Source organism: Acinonyx jubatus, chromosome C1, assembly GCF_027475565.1.
Source record: "Acinonyx jubatus isolate Ajub_Pintada_27869175 chromosome C1, VMU_Ajub_asm_v1.0, whole genome shotgun sequence".
Taxonomy (NCBI): Eukaryota; Metazoa; Chordata; class Mammalia; order Carnivora; family Felidae; genus Acinonyx; species Acinonyx jubatus.
The window spans coordinates 8,436,334-8,452,743 of NC_069381.1; the positions used below are offsets into that span (position 1 = coordinate 8,436,334).

Below are 16,410 nucleotides of genomic sequence, written 5' to 3' on the forward strand. Positions count from 1 at the left end.
GCTCAGCCCTTGGGGCTCTTTATTGAAACAACTCACAGCACAGGATTTCAGACAGACAGTGTTGGCCGGCCACATCCCAGGAGGCCAAGAAATCAAGGTCCCGGCATCCTTCCCTGCCCTCCTGGGGAAAATTCCTCCATGAAGGCAACCAGACCTGAGCGGCGCCGGGCCAGAGAGTGGGTGGTCCATACACAGAGGCAATAAGAGCACTTGGAATCGGGGGGAGGGGGTGTCCCTCAGCACCGCCCTAGGCTGGGGGCCCCCAGTGTCCCATAGTTGTTACATCCACGATCGGAGCATCACACCCTCAGCTGCTTTTGTGAGCTCGCTCTTCCACGTAGAGCTGCATCTAGTGGACAGGAATAAACCGCCAAGGTCAGGAGCACAGCCAGGGCACGTCCTCAGGAGGGCCCATAAGCCCCAGGCAGACAGATCCCTGCCAGCGGTGGGGCAGTGTGGCACAGCCACAGGTTAAGGGAAAGGGAGTTTGGAGCCTTATGCCAGGCATTCCCTGGTCATCTCCTCCGAGCCTTGAGCCATTGGCCTCAGCGTACCGTCTGTAAAGCTCCCCAGGTCCCCATGCAGCTCACCTTTAAAATGTCTGATGTCATCGTTTTTAGCGGTATCAGCCGGGGATCATGCATGTGGACGTCCTGCTCATCTGCCAGGATCCAGGGAAAGTCCTAGGGTGGGGACCAAGGGAAGCGGGTGGAAGGGGGCTGGGCTGTGGCCTGTCCTCACTTTGCTACCCACTCCCTCTCCAGCGCCGGGGTCCCCAGACTTCAGGGAACACCAGAGTCGCTAGGGAGCTACCAGCATTGCGGACTCCCGGCTTCCTCCACCCGAGAGGCCAAGCCCATGGATCCGAGCTGGCCGGGGCACCCAGGTGATTTAACGAGCCCCAGACACCATTTCAGAAACTGGCAGGTGAAGACCCCCCCCCCCCCGCCCTCTCTTGAGAGCCACCACTGAGCTGGCAGCCCCAGGACATGGCTCCACCCTCCTCTCAGTACTGGGTGCCCAGGCCGGGTAACGACCAGCATTCGGCCACACAGTTAACACACAACAAAAACCTGCCGCGTGCCAGGCACCGCCACCAACAATGTTGAGGGTGCGCGAACAGCAACACCCCGGCCCACTCAGAACTGTGGCATCTTGCTTTCAAAGCCTCCCGGCTGTCTCCCTGCCCTCCCTCCCAGACGGGTCTCCTCTCACCTTGATGACCTGAATCTTCTCCATGTTGCGGGTAGCAGCTTCTCTCGTGTGCACTAAGACTGTGAAGGTACAGCCTAAAGAAGCAAGAGTCCGGTCAAGGCTGGGCCACGTCACGCCTGCCACTGGGCACAGTCTCTTCCCCGCTCCCAGGCTGGCTCAACAGCCCCCCCAGGGGAGAAGAGTGTAAACCAAGTGCTAAGACAAGACACAGTCAATAGGGAGACTGAACCCCGGTGGAGTCCATCAGGGTAGCTTCCTGGAGGAGGTGGACTTTCAGAGAGGTTCTAAAATGCAAGAAGGAAGAGAGGTGGCTTGATACAGCAAAGTAGGGACCGGAGAATACAGCCCGAGCCAAGGTAGCCATGGAAAGGCCCAAGGACAGTGGGGTGGGGGGTGAGCACACCTGGGGGGTTGTGGTCCAGGACAGCATCACACACACTGATCTTCAGGATGAAGGCTCGGAGCAGCTGCTCCACATGAGACAGCAGGGAATCTGAGCTGGAAGGAGAAGAGGAGGGGCTCCCGTCACACTGGCGGCCCTTCCCACCAGCAGGCAATCAACCCTGGAAACAGACCTGGGGGTCCAGGGGCCCTCTCTGCTTCTGACCGTGTTGGCTTTGGAGGGCTTGGCCACCTATCCTAACTACGCAGTTAAAACCATCTGGAGAGTTTAAAACCAATGCCGAGGGGTGCCTGGGTGGCTCAGTCGGTTGGGCGGCCGACTTCGGCTCAGGTCACGATCTCACACTCTGTGAGTTCGAGCCCCGCGTCGGGCTCTGTGCTGACCGCTCAGAGCCTGGAGCCTGTTTCAGTTTCTGTGTCTCCCTCTCTCTCTGACCCTCCCCCGTTCATGCTCTGTCTCTCTCTGTCTCAAAATTAAATAAACGTTAAAAAAAATAATAAAATAAAAATAAACATTAAAAAAACCAATGCCGAATGTGGCGTCTGGGTGACTCGGTTAAGCGTCGGAACGAGTCGTGATCTCGTGGTTTGTGAGTTCGAGCCCCGCCCCGGGCTCCGTGCTGACAGTGCAGAGCCTGCTTGGGATTCTCTCTCCCTCTCTCTCTGCCCCTCCACCTCTCTCTCTCTCTCTCTCTCAAAATAATAAATAAATAAACTTAAAAAAAAAATGCTGAGTCCCATCCCAAACTAAGTCCAAATGGGGCACTGTGAGCCCCCACAGGTGGTTCTAATGTGCAGCCAGATCTGAGAACAAGGACACAGCCCAAGCCTCTTCATACCCCAGGACACCAAGCCAGGAAGGGAAAGGGCTTGCCCGAGGCCACAGCAAGTGGGAACAGATAACAGTGCCCTGACCTCACCAGGAAACCAGCAGCTGACCAGCCAACACGCTTGCCCAAGGTCAACTTCTGGTTGACTATGGGCTGGACACTCGACTAGGAAGTCAGAAAACTGGGTCTGGTCTCGGCTCTGCCACCATTTGGGTGACCCTGAGTGGTTCATGTCATCTCTCTGGTCCTTGGTTTCTCCGTCCATAAAAGGAGGTTGGGAATAGCCATTCAGCAAAGTGATGGTTTGCCAAGTGTGGGCCTCACAGAGGTTACATGAAGACCACAGGGCGGCCAGCCGCGTTGGGATAGCATTCCTTGCCATTCTCCTCTTTACCGAGCTTCCTGGAGGAGGTGGGCTTTCAGAGGGGTTCTAAAAGGCAGGAAGGGAGAGAGGGGGCTTGGTGCAGCCAAGTAGGGACCTCAGAACACAGGCCAAGCTGAGGTATTCAGGGGCTTCCCTAAAGGGGTGAGTATGGGGGCGATTTCTAGGGACCTCATACCAGCCAGTCAGCTAGCTAAGAGTCTGGGGAGAGGCGGCTTACCTGATGGACAGCAGCGGAGGCTGGGTGATTTCAAAGACGAATTTCTCCACTGGGCGGTGCTCTTTGTCCAAAATTACCACCACCACTTTCTCGACATCGTTCTGCAAGGACAGGAATCCCCTAGTCCAGGACCCACCACCACCACCTCCCTCCCTGCCCAAGGAAGGCAAGGGCATGCTCACAGCCCTTCTCAGTTTCTAGGCTGAGGGTCCCTGAGAGCCCGGAAGGGGCTTTGAGAACTTCAAGTAGGCATCGCTGACATGAGCGGTACAGGCTGGGAGGGGAGAGAGTGTCCGGGCCCCATGGGGGTTCCAGGACATCTCAGAGAGCGGGACAAGATAAAAGGAGGAAACCCTCAGGGGGCAAGCCCAGACAGAACTTGGGGGCAGGGAGAGGAACAGACGTGAGAAGAACCCAGAACCCTCTGGAGCAGGCTCCACTTGACCAACTCCACAAAACAGGGCTCCCAGGCCCAGCATACCCTGAATGTGGCCCACGTGCCCTGAGGTCTATCCTGGGGCAGGGGTGGTCTCCAGGGAATAGGAGATATGCTTTGGGGTATAGAGTCATAGGGACCCCGCACGGTCCCAGCATCACCCTGTCCTGGAGCACTGGAGGAACAGACTGGGCGTGAAGTAGGCTGGAGCCTGGTGCCCTCACCTTCTCCAGCAGTGGCTTGACACAGTGCAGGGTGTCCTGGATATACTGGTTCAGCTCCGGGTGGCAGGACATCTGCACACAACCGCACGATGGCTGGTGAGGCCCAAAGCACCAATGGGGAAACCACCCAACAGCCCTACCTCCAGGAGCCCAGGGAGAGAGGCCAGCAACTCCCTAGGGCTCCCTACCCAAGAGACTGACTTCCCATCATGGGGCTGAGAACTGCGAATTATCCACACAGAACGGAGAAGAATTCAGTCTCAACATTAGCACATTAGCACTCAATATAGCATCAGGGGTTTCTAAAGTGGGGTCTGCGGGCTCCTCTAGAGGCTGAGAAGTCCCTAAATTGTGTGTATTTGGGCATACAGGCATTTTTCCCAGAAAAGGGATCCAAAATTTTAATCAATTTTCAAAAATTGAGAATCTGGGACTAAGAGCTATGTGGCCTCAGGTAAATCACTTAACTTCTCTGAGCTTTAATTACTTCATCTGTGAAAGGTCTCGCAAAGAAAAAATGATGAGTAGTGAGATAATCCCGTACAACACAGAAGGTGCACAGTAAATGCCATTCTTTTTCCTTTTCCTCCTATATCCTTCAAGCTTCCACCACGTTTCAGTATTGGGTCATTCATTTATTCTAATGTTTACTGAGTGCCTTCTAAGGGCCGGCACTTCTACAGACTGGGGACAGGGTAGCATTTGTTTACTGCTTTTGTCTGCCTTTTAACCTAAAACAACCCCTTACAATGAGGGCAGAGAGCAGGGGTACCTGAGGTTTACAGGGATCCCCTCCCCAAACCAATCATTCGCCAGTCCCAGGAGCTCTTTAAAATACAACCATGCCCCAGGGGCAACTCTAACCCGAGAGTCTGGTCCCTAATTTGGGGCAAGGGGAACTCCCAGTTCAGAGGGATGGAAAGAAAAGTCCCTGCAGTTGTGGCTGGGAACTGAACGGCAAGGCCAGGCCGCTGGGGAGTGAGGGGGCTCAGCCTGAAAGCGGAGGAAGAGTTCAAAAATCCAACCTCTACCCACCTTGAAGTTCGGGGATGACCAGAGGTGGGGGCTCACCTGGACAGGCACGTTGTACTTCTTACGCTTCTGGAAGATGCCCACCGGGTAGACCTCGCGCACGTAGAGGATGAGGTGCACGGCCACCTCCAGGAACTCGCAGAGGACGTCGGCCACCACTGTGAAGGGGCTGAAGCCGGTGAGCTTGGGAAGCCCGCCGGCCGAGGCCCTCCCTCGCCCCCCCACCCTGGGTCCGCAAGTCCAGCCTCCCTACCTTGACCAAAGTTGAGGTCCTGTCGCGTGAGTGTGGTCATCCTTACCGCCACCTAGAGGGTGGGGCAGGAGGGGGGGCTGGTTCTAACGGATCAGACTGCCGCAGGGTGCGCTTGCCTCCACCCCCTCTCCCCTCCGTCTGGGGGAATCGGGGGCAGGACGTCCCCCTTCACACAGAATCTGGGCAGCTAGAAGGGACCTCCCACGCTGGCGTCATAGCTCGGGGACATTAGCTGCGCCCCGATCAGCTCTGTCTACTGGCCCCCCGCCCTGCTGTCTCTGGGGCGGGGGGTGGGGGGGGGTGCGGTAGGAAAGGCCAGAGCTGTGCTCGCAAAAAGGGCACGGCCGCAGAGGGAACGGCGGGTTGCCTAGGCCCGCTGGCGCAAAGCCGGACACGCTGAGAACCAAACCGGGCTGGAATACGACGCCGCCCTCCGCCTGGCCGGAAACCTCCTCGGAAGGAACCCCGCCCCTCTCCCCTCCCCCGGTGCGGGGAACCACCGACCCGACCACTCGCGCCTCCCGCTCAACCAGCGGCCTGGATTCGGCTCCGAGACTTCCGCGGCGCTCGGGCCGGTCCTAGCGACCGCCTCCGGCCACGCCCACTCCCCCGCGCAGCCAACCTGGAGGCGGGAGGGAGCGGCAGCCGGAGGGGCGGGGCTTGGGAGGGGGCGGGGCCCGGCCTCACCGCCCGAGATCCCAAGGCGGGAGACGCGGAGACTGCGCGGCACCGCCTCCCTTAGGCTCGGGGTCGGCGCGAGAAAAGACCCCTTCGCTCTCCATGTCAGGTCGCCAAGTATTTTGCTCCCCAGGGCGTTTGTCTCGCGTTGGGAGGGAGCGGATAGGTGTTGCTGGTGAGGAACAGGTGGAGGGTACAGCTGAGGACTTAAGACAGCGACATCTATTGCTAACTGCAGAGTCACCATCCCCGGACCTCAGCTGCCCAACCGAAAGCGAATCCGCCGGCTCCGGGGCGGGGACGTCCTCACTCCCGCCCTCACCCAGAAACTAAATGCAGCTTGGGTTTACCTCCCAAGAAGATAAAACCTCCCGGGCCCGGGCATCATAGTGGTAGCTGCCCTTTATAGGGACCCAGCCGTGTGCCAGGCACCGGGCTAAGTGTGCCTGTGGATTATCCCACTAAATCCTCAAAACAGTTCCGTAAGACAGTTACTGTGATTGTCCGCATTTTATAGAGGAGCCAAACGAGGTTCAGAATGGTGAAGTAACCTTCCCGAATCACACATCTATTGAGGGAGGGGACGCGCGGAGCTGTCTTGGCCCACTACATTTTACAGTTCTGGAATCCCCTAGAGACATGGCCTCTGGAACCGCTGAGAGGCCCCCTGGGAGATAATAATATTAACATTAAAATAATCACTAACTTGAATTGAACACTAACTCGCTGTCGAGCACTGATTTCTTTAATTCCCTCCTTAACCCTAGGAGCTAAGCACCCGTTTTACAGCCCCACTTTATAGATGGTAAACAGGCTCAGAGATGCTCCCTACTTTGCCCAAATCACACAGTTGGAATACAAACCCAGTTCTGACTTCTAACCTGATTCCAGGGCTTCAACTTATTTTCAGCCCCTTTATTTTACAGGTGGGGAAACTAGGGTCAGAGAAGTTGCAGCACAGTTACAGGCAACAAATCAGGACCAGAAGCCTGGGGACCTTGACTCTGACCTCTAGGGACAGAAGAGCTTGTTAGGAGTCACACCCAGCTGTGGGTACCCAGATCTAGCCAGGAATGTTTATCAATTACAGGTCGCTATTGGAGATCTGCACCCATTTTCACTCCAGATGCCTTCAAACCTGCACTTGCCCACTTCTGATGGGGCGGGGATAAGGAAGAGAATAAGGGACTTGGCCCATTAAGCCAGGAATACCAGCAAAGCATTTCTCAAAGCAATCCTTGGAAATCTGCATCAGAATCCCTGGGGAGCCCATTAAACTCCTGGAACCCAGGCCTCTCTGACCTACTGGACCAGTCTGGGTGCAAAGCAGGGTATGGGCCCTTTAACAAGTTCCCCAGGGACCCTGATGCCCAAAAACATGGGAATTGCCACGGTAGTTTGGGTTGTTCCCAAAGAAAGTCTGCATTTCATACCATTTCCACATTTAACCCAAAGGGATAAGATGGTTTATTTCAGGAATTGACATACTCGGTGGCACATTTTGGGCATGGCAGCCCTTCTCAAGACTTGGGGACACTGCCCATATCATGCCATGAAGGAGAGAACCGTTTCCACACAGAGCCAGTTAAGCAGCTCACTGGCTTGTAAACAGTGTCCGCTGGCTCCTTGAGATGTAATCATTATGGATACTTTGGCCCTGGAGAAAGCAAGAGTCCTTCTTTGCCCCTCTCTGGAGGCTGTTCAAGCAGTTTGTCCATTAGTGACAGGAAGTGGCAGTCTTAGGGGGGCAATTTCTTGTAAAGGGTTTCTTGGGATTGGATCCTGGGCTGGGAAACTCAAGAGTCTAGCTGCTTCCATGGGATGGCCTCCAGAGTACAATGTGAGCGACACGAGGACTCATGCCAGGCTCCCAGCCTTAGCCCCCTGCTCTGAGAAGACAAAGCACAAGCCACCTGTAGGTCCCCTGACACACAGAGCTAAAGGAACTTCAGAGACACCTTGGCAGACATACAACCCAACACTCAACATTTTTCAAATGCAGACAGCGAGGTCCCAAGAGCTTTTGACACTGGGGTACCTGCCTTGTCAACTAGAAACCCATGGACAAAATGCCTACATTTGGGGCTTTGGATTCAGAGTCAGCCACAAGCAGAGGAATGCAGGCTGGGAGACAGGTGAGAAGGGACTCAAATTGATCTGACCCCTAACCCCAAAAAGGCCTCTATCTCCTCATTTTTGAAATGAACAGGCTGGACAGATGTTCCCTAAACCTCTGATGGCCTTGGGTTCCACGGGGGCCAAGAAGCTGGAGAGAGGGCAGGGGAGCTCTAAGAAGACATCTGTCATTTTTATCCATAGGGTTCTGTGGCATCTGGGTTTCTAGATCTTGAGCACATCAGCATGATGGATAGTCTTGGGACCAAGATTACATTATGGGGTTAATTTATTACATTTTTGAATACCCATTTGCTGGGAGACTGTTTTTCCAAGTTATTTGCATATTTTTCACCATAATAACAATATGTAGGAGGGCATCTGGGAGGAAAAGGATGGATGTTTAGGAGGAGAGAGGGCTTATTTGCCAACTGGAACAGGTCCCTGAGGGTCTGCAATGAGGACAGAAAGAAAATTACTCCCAAGAGACATTTAAATTGAAACTAAGAGAAAGCAAGATGTAAGAAAGTCTTGCAAAGACCAAGGCCTGCGTGGGCAAAGGAGGATCCCTGGAGTTCACTGAACAAATATGCAACAAGTGAACAGAGTAAAACAATAGGCAATGAAGTATCCAGCCCCTTAAGATGCTGCCAAGGTCCCCTCATACCCACTAGGCTGATCACATGACAAATCATTTATCCCATCCCTGCCTAAGGTTCCTAAGACACCAAACACAGGAGAGTGGGGGGAGCCATAGACAGTGAGCCACATATAGCCTAGTAACAATCCACTGGTACCCCGATGCTCAAGGATGCAGCCGTTTGGGACACCTCCTGATCAGAGCCTCAGCCTTGTTCATTCTTTTGGTCCAGCCCCTCACCCAGTGCCTGGCCCAATCCAGGTTCTCGATGAGTGCAAGTAAATGAATTAATGAAAGAAAGAACAGATGAAATGATGGCGGACAGTGGCTCGTTGCCATTTGCCCGACTTGAATCCTAACTTATTCTGAATGAGAACAAAGGCCTCTGATTTCAGTGCTCGAGCTACAGGTAGCGGTGTGCAAGGAGCTGTTTTCAAAAATGAAACAAGAGCTGGGGAATGCTCACTATGTACCCCCTGCACCCACCAGGCTGCTTGCGCCTCTAACGTGCTGTCTTTCCCCACCACTGCTCCTTAACCAGCTGTGAGTCCCCTCCCTCTCTGAATCTCAGGTTCCTCACCTGTAAAATGGGATCAGGGGAGCACGGATTCCATAGGGTTGGGGGGGGGGGGGAAACAAGTGAGATGGTTGTAAAAATATAAAGTGCACAGGGGCGCCTAAGTGGTTCAGTCGGTTAAGCATCCAACTCCTGGTTTGGGCTCAGGTCATGATCTCACAGATTCACCGGTTCAAGCCCTGCATCATCAAGCTCTGTGCTGGCAGTGCAGAGCCCGCTTGGGATTCTCTCTCTCTCTCCCTCTCTGCCCCTCTCCCACTTTTGCTATCTCTGTCTCTCTCAAAATAAATAAATAAACTTATATATATATATATATATATATATATATATATATATATATATATGGCACATGGGTGGCTCCATGGGTTAAGCGTCTGACTTCGGCTCAGGTCATGAGCTCACGGTTCGTGGATTCAAGCCCAGGGCCAGGCTCTGTGCTGGCAGCTCAGAGCCTGGAGCCTGATTCAGATCCTGTGTCTCCCTCTCTCTCTTTTCCCCTCCCCCACTCACTCTCTGTCTCTGTCTCTCAAAAATGAATAAACATTACAATTTTTTAATAAAAAATAAAATTATATATATAACTATATATATATTAATTAATATATTAATTTTATGTAATTATATATATATAAAGTGCAGAATGCCTGGCATATAAATGCACCATTCGTGCTATTATGGCAATGATATTAACATCTGCACACACTGTCTAAGCCCCTAGAACAAACACTCTGGACCAGCCACCATGCTTTTCAAAACCCCATCTAAAACATCCTCAACTGCACCCCCTCCCCATCTCCATTTCCCAAGGCAGTCCCCAAGGTGCCCTAAGGAAGGACCTGCATCCCCCCCTGCCAGAGATGCCTAAAGGCAAGGGAATGTGGCCCACACTCAGCTCCTCCCCTCCCTCACCTGGTCTTCTGGTGCGAGGCGTGACCTATACAGCTCCCCAGATCCACGGCCGACCTCAGACCCAAGCCAGGGCCCTGACCTTAGGCCAGCAGCACTGGGCACTTCCAACACCTCAGCCAGGGCAGAGCCCATACATGCCATTCCCTCCCCAGTGTTTTGCTGACCCCCCCCCCCAATGTTGCTGACCCCTTTTTGGTCAGGAGGATCTTACAAATCATCTCTTCTTAAGCTTAGAGCTTCCACCCATAGACATGAAACGTCTTCCACAATTTCAGGGGTTCCCGGGCTCTGTGAAGTCATCCCAGACCACACAGTAAGAACCCTTGATCCAACTCGACTACTACTTTAAAAATAATAATAATAACTGCTTTATTGAGATGTATTTCACAAACCATAAAGTTCACCCTTTAAAACATGCAATTTAGTGGTTTTTAATGCGCTGTGCGTCAATCACCACCATCTAATTCCAAAACGTTGTCATAACTCCAAAAAGAAAAACCCCGTCTCCCCTTCCCCCAGCCCCAGGCAACCACTAGTCTACTTCCTGTCTCTATGGGCTTGCCTATCTTGAACATGCCGTATAAATCATACAACATGTGGCCTTTCACGTCTGGCTTGTTTCACTGGGCATAGTGTTTTCAAGATTCACCCACATTGTGGCATGTCTTGGTACTTCGTCCCTAAAGCCCAAGTCAGGTCACGTCTCGTCTCTGCTCAGAACACAGTCCATCCTGGTGCCCATCAGGCTGATACTATTACATAACAATAGCAGGTTATTTTCCTAGAGTGTTTCCCATGGGGCCAGGATCTTAGGAACGCTATCTCCTTGCATCCAACAGAATCCTTGAACCCTAAGAGTTGGGGATGATGAGCTCAGAGCAGTTAGGCGACTGCCCCAGGTGACCCGGAATGGCATCAGCAGATGAGCCCAGGTATCTGGCCTGACCCAAGAACGGAGCTCCTTAAACCTCTGAGCCATAACTGCCACACTCTGGAGGAAGAGGAAAACAATCGAAATGGAAGCCGCTAGGCGAGCTCTGGGCTCCAGGCGAGACTCGCGATTCACGCGCGCCCGGGTCCTGCCCAACAAACAGCTCTTTGATCTTGGCAGTGCCTGTGGCCCCGCTGACCCCGCCGTGAGTTATGGGGGCCGCGGGACTCATAACACAGCATTCCCGGACTCCCAGGGTCTTTAGGATACGGCGCCCCGCGTGGTGATGGATGAGCCGGCCCTGGGGGCTGGCTTTGTCCCAGCTGGGCCGGGCTACGGGAACACCACCAGGACTTTGGACGGGGCGTGGCGAGAGGAAGACCGTGTGTGTGTGTGTGTGTGTGTGTGTGTGTGTGTGCGCGCGCGCGCCTGTTGGGTAGGAGGATTGTATCTCTCCCTTCCCTCTCAGGGTGTGTACCGGCGGAGACACACTAGTGCGGCCGTCAAGGCCCGGGATTCTCACCTGGTAACGGTTTGAAGACCGCCTATACCCCCCACAACCAAGAGCGACCTCTCCAGAACCCCGCCCCCTGCTCCGCGCACTTTCCGAGGCTACAAAGGCTCCGCGGTGCCCCGTCCCGCCTCCCTCGCACCGGGCATTTCTTCCGTCCCATTTGACAGCCAGGGCGGAATAATCCTTTTGGGGACTGGCCGGCCCCTGCCCGGCCAGACGCGGCCGCAGCTGAGCGCTCAGCTCCGATCCATTGTTGGGTCCGCCGGGGACCCCCTGCCGCGGCCCTTTGTCGCCCGCTCCCGGCGGGGCCGCTCCAGATGCGCCACCGCTGCCCGCGCCCCGCCGGTCCCACGCGCTCCGGGCAGTACCGAGGCGGCTCTTACGCACCGGGAGGAGTGGACTCGCCTCGCCCCGTGCCCGCTCGGCCGCCCGGCTGCGCCCGCCTTTGTCTGCCTCCTTTGTCTGCCCCGCGCCCTCGCGGCGACGGCGGCTAGGCCTCTGGGGAGCGGGCCCGGAACGCCAAGTGCAGCTGGCGAGGGCGCGCCGGCCGGGAGCGCGCAGGGCCCAGCCGGGCCGGGGGCTGCCCTTCAGCCGGGGCGGCCGGGCCAACTCCCACCGCCCCTCCCCCGCCTCCTCCCAGCGCGCCCGCCCCTTCCCGCGCGCCGGCCCCCTCCCCTTCCCTCCAGCCCCTCTCAGCCTGGGCACATCCTCCAGCCGCCCGCGCACCTCTCCTCGCGGTCCCGGCTTCGCAGCTCGGCCCTCCGCTGCGCTCGGCTTCCGCAGGCGCTCGCCCCCGGGCCCCTCGGCCCCCGCCCCGCCGGCCGGACAGGTAAGGCATGGCCTTGGCCCGCCCCTGGCCCCGCCCTCCCTCCTCACCTGGTAGCGTGTCCGGACAAAGGTGGGCTACCTGGCGCGGTTAGGGGCAGGGCGCGCGGGGGACTGTGGTTGGAGGTGAGGATGCTGCTTTCCTCCCTGCCCTCGCGGCCCTCGAAGCCGTCGGTCCGTGTGTCCGCCGCCTCCGCCCCTCGCCGCGTCACAGCTGGGCTCCAGGCTCTGCTCCCGGCCCCCGCGTCCGCCCACCTTCCGCCGGACGCTTACTTTTCCACGCTCTGACACTCTGCCTCGCGCGCGCCTTAGCCGCCCTCTCTGGGTCGCGGCTTTCGCCTTCCCTCCTCCTCCGCGCTAGTCCTTCTCCCTCTGGGACCGCGTCTCTCTTTGTCTCTCTGTCTCTGAGTCTCTGGGCGGTCTCCAGGACGCGGGAGCGGACCGGAGAATCCGCCACCATTCGAAGAAGCTTCGAAGACTCCCTGCGCCCCGGGCAGAGCTGACAGGCGTGTCCTCCTGCCCCTTTCGAGGCTGCCTGGGGGGCTAAGGTGTGTTCCGGGGGAAGGAGGCTCGGCGTGCGCCTCTGCCAGCGCCGCCGGCGGTCACGCGCCCTGGCGGTTCTGCGCCCTAGCAACCTCGACGGCCCCGCTCTGGCCCTCTTCCTCCGCTGGCTTTTTCTCCATTTGCGCACCGGGGTCTCGGCTGCCTGCGGGGTTTGAGATGCGAGGGCTCTTGGGTTTCCCGCCAAGTCTTCTTGCTTTCCTCCACTGGGGGTTCCCTCGGCCTTCGCCTCCATCGGGTCTCCTGCCCAGCGCACCTTCCCCGCTGCCCTCCTCCCAGCCGGGGGCCCGCAGGAAGTGTCCCGGTGCGGTTCAGCATCATCCCCCAGGGATCAGGCAGACAGAGGCCCTGGGAGTGATCTTGGACAAAGGAATGCATTTTCCTGAGCCTCGAAGCCCCCTTCATAAAATGGGGATAACAGCACCTACCCACAGGGATGTGTGTTGAAACAGTGAAAAAAAAAAAAAAAAAAAGCAGATTGGATGCCAGCACAGGACACATTTGGTGGCCGTGGGGGAGGCTTCGGTCCCTGGCTGGGGTGGGGAGGAGGCTCCCCAGCAAGGGGGAGAAATGGATCCCAATTCAAGGCTTAGAGACCCTGCAGGGAAACCTGAATGTTCCCTGCCCCCCCCCCACCAGCGTTGGCTGTCACAGTTGCAACCGCCCCCGCCCATTTACAGGGTTCCTGCTGTCACAGGCACCGTCCCCTCTTCTCGCTCCTCCTCTCTGCTTGTCCTAAAAGCAGTTTTAAAAAGTCAGGGTGAATAGGGTCTCTGCTTCCAAAGTGAGATGAGTGTCGCTGTGATAATGTTGCCAACAGCTGGTCATTCATCATGAGGCGTCCATGTGACTCATTCCCAATTCTGAACCTCTGTCTTGCACCGATTTCTTTTTTAATGGCACTTGCACACAAGCCATCTCCTTCCCCCTGGGGGCACTGTCTTGCTGTATCCTGGACCTGCTGTGTAATTGCCCAAACCCTCTGACCACCGGATCATCTGTGTCCTCATAACAGGGGACACACCACCCCCACCCCCGGAATCCAGCAGTGGCTCAATGAGGGCCACTTCAGCAGAGGGTAACCTCCTCCCAGCCAGCACATTCTAGGCTCCCCCGGCTAAGTTCTTGTTTTCAGCCATGGCCAGAGCTGGCACTTAGGGACTAGGGACACAGGCACACCCCATCCAGCCTCCTGCTCGTGATCCCGCCTGGCGGACAGGCCCAGCTTTGGCAACCCAGGGCGCCCTTGCCGGCTCTGCCTTCTCGGGAAAGCCAGGTCGGCAGCCTCTGCGACCCCTCCAAAATTCGCTCCTTGCCCCTCACCCACACGAAGACGACAGCGCCTTCTCCGCCCGTCCAACCTGCCCCCTCTCCCCAGCCCTAAATCCTTCAAATGGCTCCCTGTTGGCACCAAATTAACAACTCCACCTGCCACCCACAACACTCTCATTGCGTCTTTGGCTCTTCCCTCCTTCTGAAACGTCTCCTCCCCTGCCCGTATTCAGTCGAAGCCTGCCCTCCCTGCAGGCCAAGGTCAGATGTCCCCTCTTGCGGGAAGCCCTCTTGCTCCCCCCTTGCCTCCCCTTCTCGCGTGGTCTGCACTCCCCTGAGCGGGGCTGGGTCTCGTTCCGTTCGTGGTCCCAGGACACCCAGTGGGTGCTCCATGCACACGTGTTGTACTGACTGGAACGTTTGGTCAAGGGGATGGGAGTGACCTGAAAATTGCAAGCCACAGGTTATCCTTGGGTCCCACCGGGTCCTGCCGGCCAGGCCAGGGGCAGGGGTGACCCTGAAGCAAAAGACCGTAGCTGGGGAGGTCAGAGGGGGAACGAGCCTCCTGGAAAATCCCCGGGGTACTGGGTTCTTCCTCTCCCTGGAAGATGAGGATATCTGTGCCTGATTATAGAGAGGGAAGTGATTGCCCAAGTCCTGCAGAATGGGTTTGAATTCCAGCTGATGGCTTGCTAGCTACGTGACCTAGAGGGAGTTCCTTCACTGGTCTCAGCCAGGAATTTGGTAGAGCTGAGATTTGCATCCTGGCCTCCCTGATTCCACAGCCTGGGGAGAAGGGCGCTCCCTCCAGAGAGGGTCCTGGGCGTATTCCCAAGGGGGGTGTTAGATGAGCATCCCTATTCTGGCTCTTTCGGAGGAGACCTGCCTCTTTTCCCGCTGCAGCCCCTCTGCCCGTCTTCTGTCGGCCCTTCCTCTTGAGTGAGCCATGTGGCCGACTGAGCAGAGGCCATCTCCAGGAAGGACACAGGCCGTCCCCAGGAAGGACATGGGAGGGTGGCTGAACCGTTGCCCCTAGAGGCCAGGCCGCCCTCACCACCAGCAGGTCCCAGCTTTGACAGCTCTCCATACGCAACACCGTGGTCCGGCATTGACCATCTGGTACACGTCACTGGATGGGTGTGGGGGGGTCCAAGGGATAAGTCCCCTCCTAGAATCTAGAGCAGTTGAGATGAAGTCATTGTAGAAACCACAAGTTCTTAGAGGCTCTCTCTGTGCCGGGCTCTGTGTTACGGCCTCCAGTACGGGAGGTCCTGGACAGTCACAGCGTCTACACTGAGGGTCACTGAGGGTAACAGGAGTGGTCAGAGACCCTGCCTTTGACAGTACAGGCACGGTTGCCTCTCAGACAACCATGAGATCAAGCCCCAGCCCTAGCACTCCCTCTGCAGTGTAACCTTGGGCAAATCCCTCCAAATTTGGCCCCATGTTGAGTCATTTTTGCCCACTTCAAAGGGCTAAATTAGATAATGCACCTGACGCTCTGGGCCCAGATTAGTAAATGGCCAATAAATGATACTCAGACGCCCAGCGAGGTTAATTGACTTGCTCGGGGTCACTCAGCTATTAAGCGCTTGGAGCCAGGCTTCATCCCCAGGCATGTCTGACACCAGGTGTCTTTCTGCCCCACGCTGGCCTGTGCCAGAGCCAACAGCGGGCATTTTTGTCACTTGATGATTAAGTGATGGGTCTGACCAAACAGTAAGTGGTGTTAAATTGTCTGGGTCCCGAGATAATGAAGTTTGGGGAAGGGGGGGGTGGGCGGAGGATTGTTTGGGGAGCGGGGAGAGGAGTGGCTACCTATAATGTAGCAGGAGGCAGGACGCTGGCTCAGGAGGCGGACGTGGGACACTGGGAGAGAAAAGCCCAAGGCTGGGAGCCTCTGGGTGGGTGGGCGGGGGCTCTGAGGCGGCCCCCAACTCCACACCCCTATGTAGGTTTTTTGAGGTGTGAGGCCTTGGGGGGGCTGCGAATTCCCAAGGCTACTGTTGGAAACAATAAAAGCAGATGGGGCCGCCCCTGCGGGGAAGCCAAACCTCATTTACCAAGACAATGGTCCTCTCCAGGCTGGCCTGGGCCTGTCCTGTCCCACCCCACAGGAAACCATCGATCACCCCACTGAGGACTGAGGACATGGCCACCTGCGCTTGCCCCCCCCCCCCCAGCCCACACAGGCACAGATGCACAAATGCTTCCAGGACCAACCCCTCTCCCCCCCTCCACCCACCACCCACTCTCTCTCTTTTTATAAAAGAGCCCCATTATAACAAGGGCTACCGCTTATCCCGCCCGGACTGGGTTCTGCTCACTTTATATACGTTTACTTCTCCTCCTCCACAATCCCTGGCATTTTACAGATGAAACCGAGGCTCAGAG

The 16,410-nt window shown here is 56.4% G+C and overlaps 3 protein-coding genes across 4 annotated transcripts in view; 1 reads left to right on the forward strand and 2 right to left on the reverse strand.

The window, feature by feature from the left end:
- FBXO2 (F-box protein 2) overlaps positions 1–16,410 on the reverse strand; it is a 113,246-nt gene that overhangs the window by 19,619 nt on the left and 77,217 nt on the right. The gene's annotated exons all lie outside the window — the stretch shown is intronic.
- On the reverse strand, positions 3–12,361 carry MAD2L2 (mitotic arrest deficient 2 like 2). 2 transcript variants are annotated; one of them, XM_027060417.2, is made up of 9 exons: positions 12,235–12,361; positions 4,995–5,046; positions 4,781–4,899; positions 3,710–3,781; positions 3,050–3,150; positions 1,619–1,713; positions 1,216–1,289; positions 591–683; positions 3–349 (listed from the first exon to the last, which is right to left on the reverse strand). In XM_027060417.2, the coding sequence occupies exons 2-9, from the start codon at positions 5,032–5,034 to the stop codon at positions 308–310; spliced, it is 636 nt and encodes a 211-aa protein (XP_026916218.1). In that variant the 5' UTR covers positions 5,035–5,046; positions 12,235–12,361; the 3' UTR covers positions 3–307. The 2 variants fall into 2 exon arrangements, with proteins under 2 accessions (XP_026916218.1, XP_026916217.1); XM_027060416.2 differs by lacking the exon at positions 12,235–12,361 and adding an exon at positions 5,499–5,607.
- The window catches only part of DRAXIN (dorsal inhibitory axon guidance protein), a 24,234-nt gene continuing 19,854 nt past the window's right edge, over positions 12,031–16,410 (forward strand). The window contains exon 1 of the mRNA XM_027060409.2: positions 12,031–12,187. The gene's annotated coding sequence lies outside the window, so the exon portion shown is untranslated. The remainder of the gene's footprint in view (positions 12,188–16,410) is intronic.